This window comes from Limanda limanda, chromosome 1, assembly GCF_963576545.1.
Source record: "Limanda limanda chromosome 1, fLimLim1.1, whole genome shotgun sequence".
NCBI classification, from domain to species: domain Eukaryota; kingdom Metazoa; phylum Chordata; class Actinopteri; order Pleuronectiformes; family Pleuronectidae; genus Limanda; species Limanda limanda.
In genome coordinates, this window is record NC_083636.1 from 21,056,342 (window position 1) to 21,073,128 (window position 16,787).

General features: G+C 42.9%; 2 protein-coding genes across 2 annotated transcripts in view; both read right to left on the reverse strand.

Annotated features, from left to right (window-relative positions):
- Positions 1-11,935, reverse strand: part of dgki (diacylglycerol kinase, iota) — a 48,104-nt gene extending 36,169 nt beyond the window's left edge. The window contains exon 1 of the mRNA XM_061078053.1: positions 11,808-11,935. Within this exon, the coding sequence (XP_060934036.1) occupies positions 11,808-11,872 (65 nt within the window). The 5' untranslated portion in view covers positions 11,873-11,935. The remainder of the gene's footprint in view (positions 1-11,807) is intronic.
- A 2,991-nt stretch (positions 11,936-14,926) lies between these two features.
- The window catches only part of creb3l2 (cAMP responsive element binding protein 3-like 2), a 23,483-nt gene continuing 21,622 nt past the window's right edge, over positions 14,927-16,787 (reverse strand). The window contains exon 12 of the mRNA XM_061086171.1: positions 14,927-16,787. This exon is cut by the window's right edge and continues 77 nt beyond it. Within this exon, the coding sequence (XP_060942154.1) occupies positions 16,786-16,787 (2 nt within the window). The 3' untranslated portion in view covers positions 14,927-16,785.

Sequence of the window (16,787 nt, forward strand, 5' to 3'; positions counted from 1 at the left end):
CCTAATGCAATCTCTTAATGATCTGTCAATAACAGCACAGGTACAGCCTGCAGCTGCCGACTTGTGAGGAACAAGAAACGATACAAAAATTGAGGAATCGATTTAGAATACCACAAAACATTCTCCTTCTCCATCAGTCAGTCTTCATACCTCCTGGAAAACACAGGGACGGGAAACACACCGACTGGATTCTTCACTTGATATAATTCTGAGAACACTTCCCTTCGTGTTGGGGCAAGTGAAACATCAGGACTCTGCAGGTGAGTTTTTAAAACACTTCCAATGGGGCTGTTCAAATCACACAATATGAAAACTGTCAGGCTGCACAAAGACACACTCAGTTGACAGAGGAACACAAACTGATGCAATTCAGAGGATGTAAAACCTTGAGCTCATCTAGACTTTACCAAAACCATAACAAACAGTCTTCATGAATAACCTGCTGTGCTGATTTAGATAAACTGGGAGCAGAGAGCTGCAGGTGAACAAATGAGAACAGTGAAGTGAACCTGCACGGAAACCTGCTGGATTACAAAATAATCCTCACTCCTGTCGTACTGAGCAGATCCAGGATTAACATGACAAACTGTCTTTTTCAGCCAGTTCTGTTTATCAGTCTCTCACACACACACTCATCTAGTTGTTAACTCCTCTTGTACAATCAGACGTGTTTAAACAAAAGAGCAGCGGCTGGATCGTGGATCCGCTCACGTTATCTTCTGACTGTCAACACCACCTGGCTCAGACGTGAGCAGACACATCTCAGCCGGGTCCAATGGGTTGTGATTGTGAAACACAAAATCAAAAACTGTGTTCAGATCCAACAAAATTGTTTGGACATGGTTCTAATCTATCTATTGTCAATGAAATACATTAATGCTGGTTTTGAAATCAGAACCTGCGACTGCTTGTGAGTGGGAATCTGGAATCATTCTCAAATCTGTGGTGAAACTAAACCTGGAAACCAGAGACGTCCCCCGTCCTCTCCTCTATGTCCTCAGACACGGCTGCTTCCAGGAACAACTTGTCTCTGTCCAGGTTTTCCATCAAGTTGTACAGATGTTCAGATCTGACACACACACACACACACACACAGAAACTTGCAGAGCAGCGGTGAAACACTGCTTGTATTTCCTCCAGTCAGTTAATACATGTCATGAACCACAGCCAGAACACGGGAGTGATACTAGCCTCTACTCACCCGCGCTATCCCTCTTTCTCTCTCATATCTTCCACTGACACCTACATAATTACACAGTCTGTCAGTGTGTGTGTGTGTGTGTGTGTGTGTGTGTGTCTGTGTGTGTGAGTGTGTGTGTGTGTGTGTGTGTGCGTGCGTGTGTGTGTGTGAGCAAGTAATGTGGGGGAGGCATCAGATTCACGCTGTGCATCTGTATCTGACCTTTACTGCTTAGAATAGACACACACAGAGAGAAGACAGCGGAGAAAATGAGAAACAGATAGAGACCGAAAGATAAAAAGAAAATGAGAGCGAGCGGGGGCAAAAGTGAATACAAAGGGGAGAAGGAGAGGAGGGAGGGAGGCAGGGAGGGAGGGAGGAGACCGGGCGGAGGGAGAGAGAAAAGAGAAAACTAAAGTAAAATGTGGAAACAGAACATGAAGGATGGATGAACAGTTAAGCTGATTTTGAATGGTTCTTCACTGTGAGGATTCAACACTTTTTCCAGATTTATATTTCAATAAACTATTTATCTTTTGATTTTGGGGAATTCTTTTATATATTTTACACTGTCTATGTAGATGACTTGGATTATTTGCAATTTGCAGATGTTTTTACACATCAAACGTTCATTTTACTGATCTTAAAAACAATAATCAACACACAATCTCTTATCTATATTATGAGGAAGTCAGAGAAAAAGAAAAAGTGTGAGTGTGAAAATAGATCTGATATCGTTACTGTACGTTTACATTTACAGTGGGTGATTCACAAAAAAGGGAAATGTACCGTCTCTGTGCTCTCAGGCTACAGCTGCCTAATAAAATTAATCATTTCCTAATGACTCTCATCTAACCTGAGCAATTAGTCCACACACACACCCACACACATGGGATAGAGAGAGAGAGAGAGGGAAAGGACGAGAGAGAGAGGGAGCGGGGGAGAGAGAGAGAGAGATGAAGAGAGAGAGAGAGATGAAGATGCTGTCTCACTAATTATAGCGTGTCCCTGCAGCTGAGGTCCACTGGGTCGTGCATGTGTGTGTGTGTGTGTGTGTGTGTGTGTGTGTGTGTGTGCGTGTGTGTCAGGCACCGGAAATCAGGGAAACACTTGGCTGCAGGGAAAAGCAGAAGAATATATATCTATAGATTAATTAATTATGAATACGACTGATTAATTCTAATATATTGTCGTTCACGTACAGAGTCACATTTATAATTTGTGCGTGTGTGAGAGAGAGCTGGAGTTTGAGTGGACACTCATCTGTCTGAGTGCTGGAAGATGATCAGTGCTTAATAATCCTACCTGCGCGTCACACACACACACTCACACACTCACAGAGTTAATCCATGTTTACAGTATGATAATGGTGGTGTATTAGTGTTTGTGAAGATTAAAAGAAATCTATAAATAGTCCAAAATGTAAATGGTTTTCTGGTTTCAGTCTCTTGAATCTGAGAAATGTATGTTTCATGTTTAATCAATGATGAAAATATCTATTAGCTGAAGACCTGATGTTCACATTTACCCGAAGAAAATAATAGATCATTTTGGATGTGTCCACACTCAAGAGAATCAAACCTAAATCCCTCCTGTGAAAACTGATGGAGGAGCCGCACATCTGTCCCATCCATGAAACTACATTTAAAAGAAGATCACACCTGACGATAACTCTATGAGAACAAATCAAAGTACGACTTTGTCAGACTCTTATCTGCCGAATAGAACAGCCGAGAAGAAGAAGGTCTGAAGAGAACAAATCACAGGATCAGAGGTGAAAAACGTGAGACTGAACAAGATAACTCATTAAAATCACGGAGGCTGCGGAGGATGAAAGTTTATTTTGCTGCTGCTGCTGCTTAGATACGGAAATAAAAATAAATGTCACGCTTTCTCCTTAAGAATTAAATGTTGTATAAGTTGAAAAAAAAAATATTCCAGGTTCTGCGACTAGGCCACAAAATCTTTTTATCCTCATATTGCAGTTTTTTATCTATTCAAAGCCAGATCAGTAAAAACTAGAATTACAGAAGTGTGAACATATGAGGTCAACACCTAGTTCCAGATTCATATCATTAATATGAACATTATATTATGAACGGTAGTGAAAAGGAGCAGGAGCAGGAGCAGGAGCAGGAGCAGGAGCAGGAGCAGGAGCAGGAGCAGGAGCAGGAGCAGGAGCAGGAGCAGGAGCAGGAGCAGGAGCAGGAGCAGGAGCAGGAGCAGGAGCAGGAGCAGGAGCAGGAGCAGGAGCAGCGGTGATGGAGTCGGTGTCACCTCAGCAGTCAACTCCACAGGTTCATTATCGGCTCGATCTCGACAGATGGGCTTGTTGGGAGGAGGTGCTGCTGATCTCTCTGACGAGTCAGGAGTCGTTTAGAGGTGAGTGTTTCCTCTAAGGTCATGAATCAGCTTCTCTTTTTCTGTGTCACTTACTTTACTATCGTCAACGCTGTAAATATAAATAGATCCAGAATCTGACCTGCCACAGTCCTTGAGTACCACCTCAGGGGGAGATGTGATTATTTCTTATTAATTAACTTAACACATCTCTCCCTCAGAACATTTCACGCCTTCAGCTACATGTTATTTTCATACTCAGGATGTAATTGAATAATATCTTTTGGTTCTAATTATATAAACACATCAGTTACTACCTGCTGATCATTGATGACCAGTATCAATATCCTTCTGCATGGAGCTATGTTCCTATTCCATCGTACTTTCATCAGAATTTGTTGTAGCAGAAATCACTTCATACTAATTCACAACAACAAAGTACCTGAAGTTGTTTACCTGCTTCTCTACAGTTTGTTTCAATGCTGAGTTGAGTGTAGTGAATGTTACTGAATTCTTTTAGCAGATGGAAACTTACACCCTGCTCTTTGTTGTACCTTCACTAAATTTACAGCTTCTTCCAGGCCTGTGCGTCTTTCCTGTGCGTCTCAGGAATGTAAACAGACATGCAGAGACTAGCATGTGTTCAGGGTAAAGTGGTCAGGGACGGTTCTTCTCTCCTGGGGTCGAAACCACAACAGGCTTTGGTTCCATTAGAGCAAGTTCAGTGCGATTCGATGACGCTGGTATTGATTTGGTCGGTGAGCGGCTGCCAGGACAATTACACTGAACTGTCAGATCAGTTTCTGTGGCTCAGAACAACAGTTTCCTCTTCAGGTTTGTGAAAGACAATGAAGCAGTTTGCAGACTCCGGGAAATGTCCTGCTGTATTCACCCATGGACTCAGTCAAGCATTCCACGGAGATTTTACAAGGGGGCCGGCAAGACAAACTCCAGAGAATGTCCAGAGCAACTGACTCAGACGTTGATGTTCTCACATACGGACCCTCCAGATAATTCCAGGAGATTAACTGGAGTTCAGAGCGTCTGAACGCAGCTCGAGTTAATTTAGAAATGGATCAAAGTGAGAGGTTCCGCTTAGCAAAGCCAGATCTTTGTGAAATACACACAAAACACAGGAAAAGGTCACAAGTGGCCACATAGACCAGTGTCTTGCAGAAACCTCCTTTCACAACTAGCCCCTGATCGAGAAGGAAGTAATTGACTAATCTTCAACATGTCATGGTTTCTCTTCAACGAGGTTCCTCTTTTACACAAGCGAGAGCCACTTCTCTGTTCTCTCTTGTTTTTGCATTTCGCCCTCTTTTTTCAGTTCCATTTCCAAGCGGGAAAAGCCTCTTACAGCCAGACAGACGACTAATAAGGAGCAGCTCCTGTCGGCCAATCCCCCTTAATGCCTGAGCACACAGCATTATGGGCAAAATAACCCCCCGACACACACACACACACACACACACACACACACACACACACACACACACACACACACACACACACACACACACCCTCTCACACTCTCAAAACACTCCTGAAAAGGCCAGGAAGGCAAAGAGGGGAGGAAGTCTGAAATACCACTGTTCTAAAAGGAGACATCCCCATTCCTCTTCTCAGAAAATTACTGATGTGCTTAAGTGTAAATAAACGCACCACCAGCCAACGGGAACCAAGGTCTTTAATGTGTGTGTGTTTGTGTGTGTGTGTGTGTGTGTGTGTGTGTGTGTGTATAATACTTGTGGGCAAAGATACACAACAAATCATTGTGATGAACACAGACAGTAAATCCCCTCAGTGTGTCGCAGCATGTGCGTCTATCACAAACTGCTTCAATTTAGTTTGACCTCAGCTTGACCTTGTCTTGAACATAAATACACACTGACTCCATCCAACACTGCTGTTTTTAAATAGACCAGCATTTAGCACTTTAAAAAAAATTACTTAGATTAATAACACACTATAATGTTGTTATTAGGAGGTGTAGGAACACATGAGGTGCCAATAACTTAATTTATTATAGGAGCTGTTTGACCGATTTAACACTTGAGCAATACTATCAGCAGATATGAGCCTCACATCACTGGCAGCTTTTATATTTGCATTTCTAAAATGATAAAACTCGAGTTACTGTTACTAAGTTGCAGCCTTTGTTTTTAAAAACTTTTAGGAAAACGTTTCAAGCCTCTCTGACCATCAGGCTGAGGAGACGTCCGTGTAAAGGAGACAGTTACAGGTGGTTCACAACAGGACTGTGGCTAAATCTGGAATCTGCAGATCCTTGTGTCAAGAGACAGAAAAATATACATCGGTTTAATCGTTCAAAAAGTAGCATCTGTTGACCTGTTGTGTCTCTTGAATCATCCATACTCACATCCCGCTTACTCTGTCCTCCTCCTCGTCCTCAACAGGAAACAAGTGATCATGAATATGCATGTGTCTCTGTTCATCCGCTGCGAGGACGAGCAGAGAGGAGGCAAACTGTGTCAGAGAGCCTGTGTTCCATCAACAATTGGTGCTCTCGTCGTCAGCTTAAAAATTCATGAGAGTCTCTAAGCTGCCCGGACTCGTTCCAGTGAATCTAACACAGTCAGTGCAGCGATAACCAGCTCCTGCACTGGTTGTATAAAACATACTGTAGCAGCTTTCCGTACACTATAGATGTACAAGTGTATTCAGCTGAGAGCTCTCATTCCTTATTGATTGTATCTGTTAGATTCACTTAAACTGTGTGGGGGGGGAATAAAGGGGAGCAGGAAGTGGAGCCAGACAGATATGGATTTGGGGAGCCGATGCCAATACCTACTGTATATTGGGGAGTAAAAAAATTGCTGATACTGATATTAAGCCAAGTATAAGTACATAAGTATAAACATGTATTTATATTTTTTAAAAATCAAATGTTTGGCAATGATTCCTGAAGCTGGACTATTATCAAATCAGGTTGCACCACGAACATAAGGAGAATCTTCACAGATATGCTTCTGTTTTTATAAACTAAAACACACCCACACTACTACGTAGATTAAAACATTTTAAACTCCTTCCACCAAGTTTGGCAATCACTCGAGTACTTTTTGCATAAATATTTCTATAAAAACAAACCACCCAGCAAATAAATGTTAAAATCAATGTAAGGCGTCTTATTTGAATCCCAGCCATTGGTTTATCAGATGTGACTCTTTGTTCTCTGATTCCACTGAACCACTGTCTGAATAAGAAGAAAATGAAAATGTCCTCTGTGTGGTGACTTCTGTCCTCACAAAGTCCACTGAGACTGTTTTGAACGAGTAAATATGTTGAGTGCTTTGTCCCCTGTTGTGTATAATGAGCACGTCTTCTGTTTTGGCCTTTTAAATCTAATTTCCCTGGGGAAAGCCGACACTATTGTGCTGCACAGTGGTGTATTGGTTGGTTACACAATCACTGTGTGCAGTATGACATTACAGAGGTTTCTAAATGTGAAACGTCTATTTCTTTTCGGTAGTTTCCAGCTGCTGTTGTACATTGTTTTTATTAAACAACAGCAGAGCTGGATCACAAGGCTAAAAATCCATGAATGACTTGAAAAAGCCTTGAGGTATAAGTACTGTATGAAATCTGATACGGGAGGGACGTTCAAACCTGTTATTTTACACGTTAATTTGCATTGAAAAACACATGTTAATGATGCTGCCTTTAGAGAGACACAATAAATGCATTCGACGAAAGAGACTTGAGACTTGTGTTTTTTCTTCTTGTGGCGTTTATGAGCTTTTCATCACATGAGTTCCACATCAATAAGCAGCAGCTTATCGTTAAAAATAAGACAGGGACCTTAAATGCCCTGTTCTTGTGCCTGAAGTTATCAGGCTTGTTTTATTTTTAGAGCCAGAAACCTTCTGTGGCTCCATCTAACGTCTCACTTCTCTAATTGAGTAATTCAGTAACTGTCCCAGGGCGTATTCACACCTTGTTTGGTTCCTCGGACCTTGGCCCAGACCAACGGGCCAAAGTCTAGTGGGACCAGAATATGAGGTCTGGTTCTAGATCAAACTGAACCGTGGTTCTGTTTGCAGAGTGAAAACACCTCAGGACATAGGATAGATGTTTGGACCAATCACAGGAAGTAGAGACAGCATTTAACAATAGAAGAAGAAAAAGACGAGGAAGCAGCTGCAGTCTTCACCTCCGACGATGTAATGTTTGAACCCGGAGGACGTTCATTTAGTTTGAACTAGTATGGAGCACTGCGCCTGAAGGTGGCGACAATAACAACAACTTTATTTGTAAAGCACCTTTCAGTACAAGTAACAAAGTTTGATGCTGTTTGTAATACCATAATAATATCACCACTGCAATCAATTTTTTCTCCCTTCAAACAGAAGATAAACCAACGTCAGACAAACGCTTGTCTATAAAACCAATCAGAGTCAAGTACAGGTAGACTCCGCCCACGTAGGTGATGGCGACAGGACGTCAGTCAGAAACAATTCTTTAGTCCTAAATTACAATGTGAAACCAAAACTAACCAGATCAGAAGGAAACAAAGGAAAATGTTTTCAGGTTTCAAAATGTGTCACTTTCTTCATTCTTCACCAGCTTCTCTTTTTCATGTTTGTCGAGTTGTGTGAACCCTTTGACTCGGGCTCAGAATGAAACTGCCCCTTTTTCACTTCTCTTCCGCTCTCTCTCTCTCCATCTCTTTTTTTTGTACCCCTCCCTGTGTTCCCCCTCTTTGTATTTTGGCCTAATTGAAGGCTGAATAGTGAGTTTTATATTCTGGCAGCGTCAGATGATGAAAGGCCTTTGATCGCTGTTTACCCTGCAGGTGGTGCACAGCGGCACAAACATGAGATACATTTTCATCTTTTCATGTTTCGTCTCTCGCCTTGTTTTCGATGCGCCTCTCGAGTCGCACTCCTCTACTGTATATTCCCTCCGCCAAAGGACCAATGCCAAAAAGCAGACAGGCACCTATTGTGATCTGCTGTTTGTGGAGTGGGCTGTAAACAGCGGAGGGATAACGTTACGACATCCTGTCCTGTGGCACTTTATTCCTGCGCCCATTCCCACGAAGGCGACGCTGAGAGCTCACCACATGATCAGCTGGGTGATGGAACTAAGTATTTGTTTCTTTGTGTTTCCGCTCGTGGGCAAACAGCTCACGTTGGCATTCGTAGACGGAGACTGAAGCAACGGCTCAGTCTCCGTTATTAACGCTTTTTCACGTCGTGTGCGACTCGGCACGGTCCGAGGTTGTAACTTGGCAGAAGTGTCATATCTGTGGTGTAAGGAGAGAAGCCAGGGACGGTGTTTGACAGCAGAAGACAAAAAGCTCTCTGAGCCTTTAAGTGGATCCAGGTTCCACAGAGCCGAGAGCTGGACGGGAAACTCCACGCAGGAAACAGATATGAAGTGAAACAAACATATATAACATGGTTCTTACAACAGCCGTTTTTACATCATTTATACTAAGCCAAGTTGTTTAAATACACTGGAACTTTTTAGGGGGTTTTGGTCGTTTAACAGACAGCCTCACGCTATTCTTTTTCCTTTTTTTAATTTTACACAAAGAAACTAAATAAATGAGATAAAACTGCATTCCTTGCCCACAATAGCCCAGGACACCACACACAGAAAAGTACACATGATGAATAATTACCACAACATTGCATCATCTTACTAATTCAAGCCATATTGCAGCTCCAAGGTGCATTGAATATTTTGTAAGTTAATCTTAAAACGATCCTCCAGCATGACTGTTAACATGGCCGTGGTTACATGTGGACTTTTGTGTTGTGAAACCATTTGTCTGTGTTTTATGGGTTTGTGGTAGTTTGGAGGTTCATAGTAAGAACATGACTCGATAACCGGAGAGCGTCCAGCTGCTTGACTGAGCGGCTCGCTGAAGTAGTGTCTCACAAACTCACTGTCATGATGACTAACTGGTTGTCATGATACACACACACACACACACACACACTCACACACTCACACACACTCACACACTCACACACTCACACACTCTGTCATACGGACAGACGAGCACAACGTCTAAGAATAGATAAAAGGAGGGACATTACTCTGCGAACACACACACACACACACACACACACACACACACACACACACACACACACACACACACACACACACACAGAAAGACAAAGTGTGACGAATGTCTGGAAGATAAGTTACACATGCTTTAATGCTGGCAAACACACACACACACGTTGCCTTTGATTTCCAGCAGCATCATTTCTCAGCTCTTTCATATCGCCACATATGGTGATTCACTTCAGAGCGATGCAAACCAGCTCCTCACAAACCGGCGCTCCTCAGTCGTTTCTCTTTCACACGGCCGGTTCCACCAGGAGAAACATTAACAGATTATCCATAGCTTCACCAGATAAGGTCAAAGGTCAAGACATAACCTGTGTTAACCACCAGCCCTATGTGTGGTCAAGAAGAGTTACGGCTGCTTGGACGTACAAAGAGACGGAATCAATGTAAATCGTCGGTGTCCACACGCTTCACTCGTCCTTGTGGTTGTTAAGCAATATATCTACTGACATGGCAACGGTGGAGGAGGTTGTGATAATGTCCCTCGTAAGAGACGACGACCGTCCAAATAACGAACTTGAAAAGTCTCCGCAAAAATGTCTTCCTTGTGTCCTATGCTTGTATCGATTGAAGGGGTGGAGCCTGTAGAGCAGCAGGACATTCTGCTGTGGTTGTGTTCACATCCTCACCAGCGTCTTTATCCACAAACACTCGAATCTCGTTTATATCTTTACCGACGCTCTCTATGTATATGATTCCTCTTTTTCATCTTGAGATATTTGCACTCATTTTGTTTTTTCTGTGTAACGTCTTCTGTGAAGTTGGACAGTTCCCTGCTGTCCTCTCACATGCAGCCGCTCCAGATGATCCAGACTCCAGGGCGTCCCCCACACGTCAAACACAAGGATTCCAACCGACTGACTGATTGAATCACGCAGCCGTCAGCGTTTACTCCGGATTAAAAAAAGCCCGATAAGGTTTTTTCCTGACATGACGAAACCAAATCAGTCACCAGTTGACTGCAGCGGTTTCCACCGAGGCAGGGCCCCCCCACCCACAGCCTCCTGGGAACCTCACGTAACCGAAGACGGTTCTTCCAGGGAAAACCCAGAGGAAGACGGCCTGTAAATGATAATCCAATAACAGGGAAGTGGCGCTAGTGTCGCTCGGCCTGCTGGGTAATGTCTTGGTCTTACGGTCCAGGCGGATGTGGAAGAGGAGAAATAATCAAGAGGATCTGTCTAATGGAGACTAACGGGATTAAACTGCACCAAACCCTCAAATCAGATGGATTTCCTTCACCAAACTGTTTTAATGGGTTTACATGATGCACATTTAATCTGATTGTGTTGCTCATTTCATCTTCTCTCACTGAGCGTAACTAACCGAGTTGAGCTTTAATTTATAAAGGAGAGAATTTCAGAATAAAGGTGAATGCATGAAAACAAATATAACCGTAAAGAGCTACAGGTGGACATGTGACCTTGTGGGTAAACATTCTCTTGTCCGCTCTGATGCTACACAAGTCGTATTCGGGAGGTTTTTCAGGAACTTAAATCATCGCCATGCTTTGCTTCAGTTTCTCCAAATCACACACGAGTGAGTCACCGACACACAAACAAGTTAAAGTGATTGATTTGACCTCCACATGCAGATCAGTGCCACGCATTCCTGACCGACAAAACTGCTGTCAATGTGTGTGTCTGTGTGTGTGTGAGAGAGAGAGAGTGTGTGTGTGTGTGTTTGTGTGTTTGTGTGTGTGTGTGTGTGCTCGGTCTCTGGCCAGATTTCACTATCAACAGCAGCTGCCAGTCACACCAGGGTGTCAAGCTGCTGCTGGCACACACACACACACACACACACACACACACACACACACACACACACACACATAAACACACACTGCTCAAAAAATCAATACTGTCCTCCCCCCTACACCCTCCCCCAACATAACACCACAGACTAACACACACACACACTGAACAATAGCATTTCACCTCATGTCAGTGATGGATCAAAACAATTTTGCATGTCACTACGTGTGCGTGTGTGTGCGTGTGTGTGTGTGTGCGTGTAGCCAGCCACTGTAATAACAGGTGTATAACAGATATATAGATGATATATAATATATAGGATCACGCTGTGTCTCTAATCTGTCTCTAGCCTGTCTCCTCGCACAGGGACACTTTCTCCTCCCGCTCCGGACAGTGTCCCCCCGTCCAGCATCACTCACCGGTAGGAGGTCTGCTTCCGGAACGCCAGCCCCCGGAGCTTGTCCTCCAGGGTCCCGGGCTCCATGTCCCCGGGCAGGCTGACGCTGAACGTGTCCTCCGAGCCGGACACCGAGTGTCCCCCGGCGGCTCCCAGGGAGGACACGGGCCGGTCCTCCGCTTGGGGGTCCATGCCGGTCGGTCCTCCTCCTCCGTGGAGCTGGACCCCCCCCTCCTCCTCCTCCTCACAGGCTGTTGACCCGGGGGGAGTGCAGGGGGACCGGGGGGACGGTTACCGGGGGGGTGCGTGCGGGTGACGGGAGGGGGGGGGGGGGCGGGTGACACGGCGGCTTCGCTCCGGGTTTGACCGAGGAGGCTCGTGAACGCGCTTTTATACCGCAGACAGGTACGGGAGCGCGCGGCCGCGGGACAACGCACCGAGCGGAACTCACGAGCCGCGTCAAGCTAGCGGGGCTAGCCAGGAAGTTAGCCGTGCAGAACTTCAAAATAAAGGCTACATGGTACCTTAAAATCTCCACCCTTTTATTAAAATAAGAGAATCATTTATCCGTCACATCAGTAAAGTATTAATAAGTAAACATGGATTAAATATAAATGGAATATAAATAATGTATACAGTGTAAAATAGTGTAATAATATAAGGTGTTGTTTTTATAATTATCAGTAGTAGTAGTAGTAGTAGTAGTAGTTGTTGTTGTAGGAGTAGTAGTCTTACATACTGGTAGAAATAGTTGAATTAATCATTTCAATGACATGAAATAAGTTACCTGTACAAAAATAATAAACTTGATTTGATGGCCTTTCCTGATTTTATTTGACCTTTTCTTTAGTTCCCTTTGTTTTTATACCACTGCAGAAAACAAAAGAAAAACATTAACATTAACACTTAACACAGATGTAAAGCAGGATTTGCTTTGAAGTACCACAACACTGGTCTAAAGGCTTTTATTTTTAAAAGTGTGACCGGAAGTAAAAATCTTTGAATCTCTGTGACATGACACAGACACTGAAAGCACGAGCTGCGGTGAAACAAACATCTCCCTCTTTCTCTTTCTCTCTCTCTATCCATCTTTCCTTATATCTATCTATCTATCTATCTATCTATCTATCTATCTATCTATCTATCTATCTATCTATCTATCTATCTATCTATCTATCTATCTATCTATCTATCTATCTATCTATCTATCTATCTATCTATCTATCTATCTATCTATCTATCTATCTATCTATCTATCTATCTATCTATCTATCTATCTATCTATCATCCATCATCCATCATCCATCATCCATCATCCATCCATCTTTCTCTCTATCCCTCATCCATCCATGTATCCATCCATCATCCATTCATCCATCTATCCATCCATCCATCCATCTATCTCCTCCATCCATCATCCCTCATCCCTCATCCATCCATCCGGGCCAGGGAGCGAGCAGCAGGCCATTGTGGGATACTCCCTCCCGTCTTTTCTGCAGCATCATCAGTCTGAAAGTAGGGCAGAGGGTGAGAGTACGTGCACGAGCTCACGCACGCCGTCAGCCTCTCATTCTCACTAATCACTCACACACACACACACACACACACACACACACACACACAAACCCACACACACAGACACACACAGACAGCATATGGACTGCGTGTGTGTGTCTGTGTGTGTGCCACGTGTCATGATGGTAATGGCCTTTAATTTATGTCTTTGTGTAATTTGCGGTGGTTCTCTCCTGTATGTCACACATCTGGACACATCTGTCCTCCTGATCTCACTCAGCTGTGTCAGACCATCGGCCTGGTGAAGTCATCAGTGACCTGGAGTGAACTGTTTGACCTCCTGGCTCCGTTTCTCCACAGAGGAGCATCTGTCTGCCGTCCCTGGCGTCACTGACCATAAATAAACCCATGAAAACACACTGAGCCGACTTTAACTCACAGATTCTGGTTGATAATGTGGAAGCTTCCGTTTGGTTGCACGTATTTTTGGGTGAGTAAAGAGATAAATTAGTTCAAAAGGCCAGAAAACATAACATTTTAGGATATAATGAAACGAATAAAATACAACAAAACAAAGAAAAAGTCAAACCTGATTGGCCTTGTGATCCAACCAATCACATAGCATGTAAAGAAAGATGGACGACGTGTTTCCACTTCCTCCCACTATCCAGAATTGAAGCCAAAATATAAGAATGTTAATGGTCAGTGTCAGCTGTCAATCATGTTGTCTTTACCTGTCATCAAATAAATGAAAACCAAACTGATCAGAAACATGAACATGTGAATAAATATCACTGTGATAAGAACTATTTGAATGGAGGAAATGAATGAAGCGCTTCATGTGGTTGCCATGGTAACATCATGATGGTATTACTAGCAGCATCAGCACCTTCAGCCGTAGTACTACAGTACTCCACAATACTACAGTACTCTACAGTACTAAAGTACAGTACTCCACACTAGTTCAATTTCACCAAATGAACGTCCTCGTGGTTCAAGCATTATAACGTTGGAGGTGAAGACTGCAGCTTCTTCTTCTTCTTCTTCTTCTTCTTCTTCTTCTTCTTCTTCTTCTTCTTCTTCTTCTTCTTCTTCTTCTTCTTCTTCTTCTTCTTCTTCTTCTTCTTCTTCTTCTTCTTCTTCTTCTTCTGATTTGACTTCACTTTTGGAAGCCGACACGTCGTCCATCTTTGTGTCAGCGATCAGGTCACTTTACCCACAAACAAAACCAGTTGATCAATAAAAGTAAATGTCTATAAAAGGAACTGTTGTCTGTTATTCCTGTGGCTCCTGGTGCGGTGTCACTTCCTGGTGCGGTGTCACTAGGACACTGTTGTGAAGCTGTGGGCCTGTGTATTGTCTCGGCGACTGTCAAAGTAATTCTCGCTCCTCATCATGAGGCGCTGCAGCCGAGCTATTTTAGGACGCTGGTCATTTCAGAGGAGATAGAGGCCTGTCTGTGGAGCGGCGTGTTAACCATGAGACTCCGTCCTAATGCACTTTGGCCTTAACTTAATTTCAACTTGTGAGAAAAATGCTTTGAAGCAAACAACAAATTATCGTCGTCCACTGAAAGAAGGTTTTTCAACAATCCAACATGAACAGAACACACGCAGGAAGAGGAAGTCTTTTACTACGGAAAATACTTTATTCCTTTGAATGCAAAAAAGACAGAAAGCCATTGAGTCACGTGGGCTTTACACAGAAGCAACACAGAAATGAAATCTGACTTTTGAAAAACGCTCTCAACTGGAGGGAGCAGGTCGAGAACATTTCAAATATGAAACCAACATCTCATCTTGTGTTTTCTACAGAGTGAGGAACGGGATTCAGCTCAAACAACAGACACAAACAGAAAATACAATAAGCATCATTCCTTGGATATATATATACTGTATATATATTTGGGATGCTGGATATTACTACATTTGTATGAAATGTCTGGTTTGGTCTGTAACACACATGACAACACGTCTGTAAAACACTTAATAAGAACAGATAAGAGCCACGATGACCTGCCATCATCAGATGATCAAACTAAAACCCAGAAACAAGTCAAACTGAAGCTAAGGCGTCTCACGTTCATGACAGAATGAATGTGTGACGCTGGTTTTCTACCTCACATCCCAGACACATTTAGACATCTTTATTTATTAACAACTGATATTTACAAAAATATAATTCTTTTTTTTTAATTTCTGGGCAGAAATATGTTTTTGGTAAATGCTTTAAAAAAAGAGCAGATAAAGACTCTTGGAGCTGACAGTGTGCAAAGCGAGGATAAGAGGCCGGGCGAGGTGAGCGCAGGAGGAGAAATCTGTGTCTCCATCTTGAAACTTCTTTTAAAGCAACAGTTCGACATATTGGGAAAGAGTTTTATTTGCTTTCAGTGAGAAGATCGATTCCTCCGGTACAAAGCTGGAGGAGAATCTGGAAACAGCGAGCGTGGCTCGGTCAGAATCACAGGAAGTCTTTATGAATAGATACGGCTCAGTACTTAACAAGTTGATATCATTTATTAATTAGTGAGTTTGAAAAGATGCAGATAAACAGATAAATAAGAGTCGTGTCTGCATCAAAAGCAAAATAAACTTATTCCCAAATTGTCTCCCGATGCGTTATAGTTATTTTAAGATGAAGTTTGCTACTTGAAACATGTGGCTCTTTAAAATGCATTTCATGACCAAAACTAAAAGAATATGTACAGAAAGAAAAGTCTCAAATATTGACCCCTGATTCGCACACAGGCCAAATGTGAGACATGAGCGTCTGTGGAATCAACCTCTGTAACATCTGTACACACCCCCAATATATAATGACGCTTATAGGTGTGAAATGACATTTGATCTCCAGCTGCATTCAAATCAAACACTTTTTCATTCCACCAAACATTTCAGAACATCTCAGATTTTTTCAAATAAGCGCAGGAAACCTCGAGTCAGCCGAAGGAATATGAACAAAATATAAAATAGCACAATAAAATAAATCGTAAAACACAATAACAGTATCAAAATGTGATGAACGTACGGAATAGAATTAAAAACATTTAATATTAAAACTAGAAAAAAAGATTTATATAAATACAGAGGTCCTCGTCAGTGTCCTGTTTAAAAGCCTCACCTGTCGTCTCACACACGTTCCATTGGAATGAATGTCGCGCTACATTTGGATCCTTTTCGAATTTAATCTGAATTTAACAGCGTTTTCATGCCGGGTCAATTAGGACGAATAAAACTGACTCATGTAAAAACTATTCAGTGCAACTTTACTTCACAACGGAAGGCAACCAGTGCCCCCCCCCGCTGGTACTACAGTGTATCTGATTGAACAGAGATGGCTGAAAACATAAATGACCTTAAATAATCAGCAGTGGGAACAACTACTGTATGAGGTTTGCTCCAGGACACTGAACCATGCTCCAGAGGGGGTAGGGGGTCAAAGGTCGGGCTGGGGTGTGGAGGTGGTCGGTTGGGGTGGCGTCGACCTC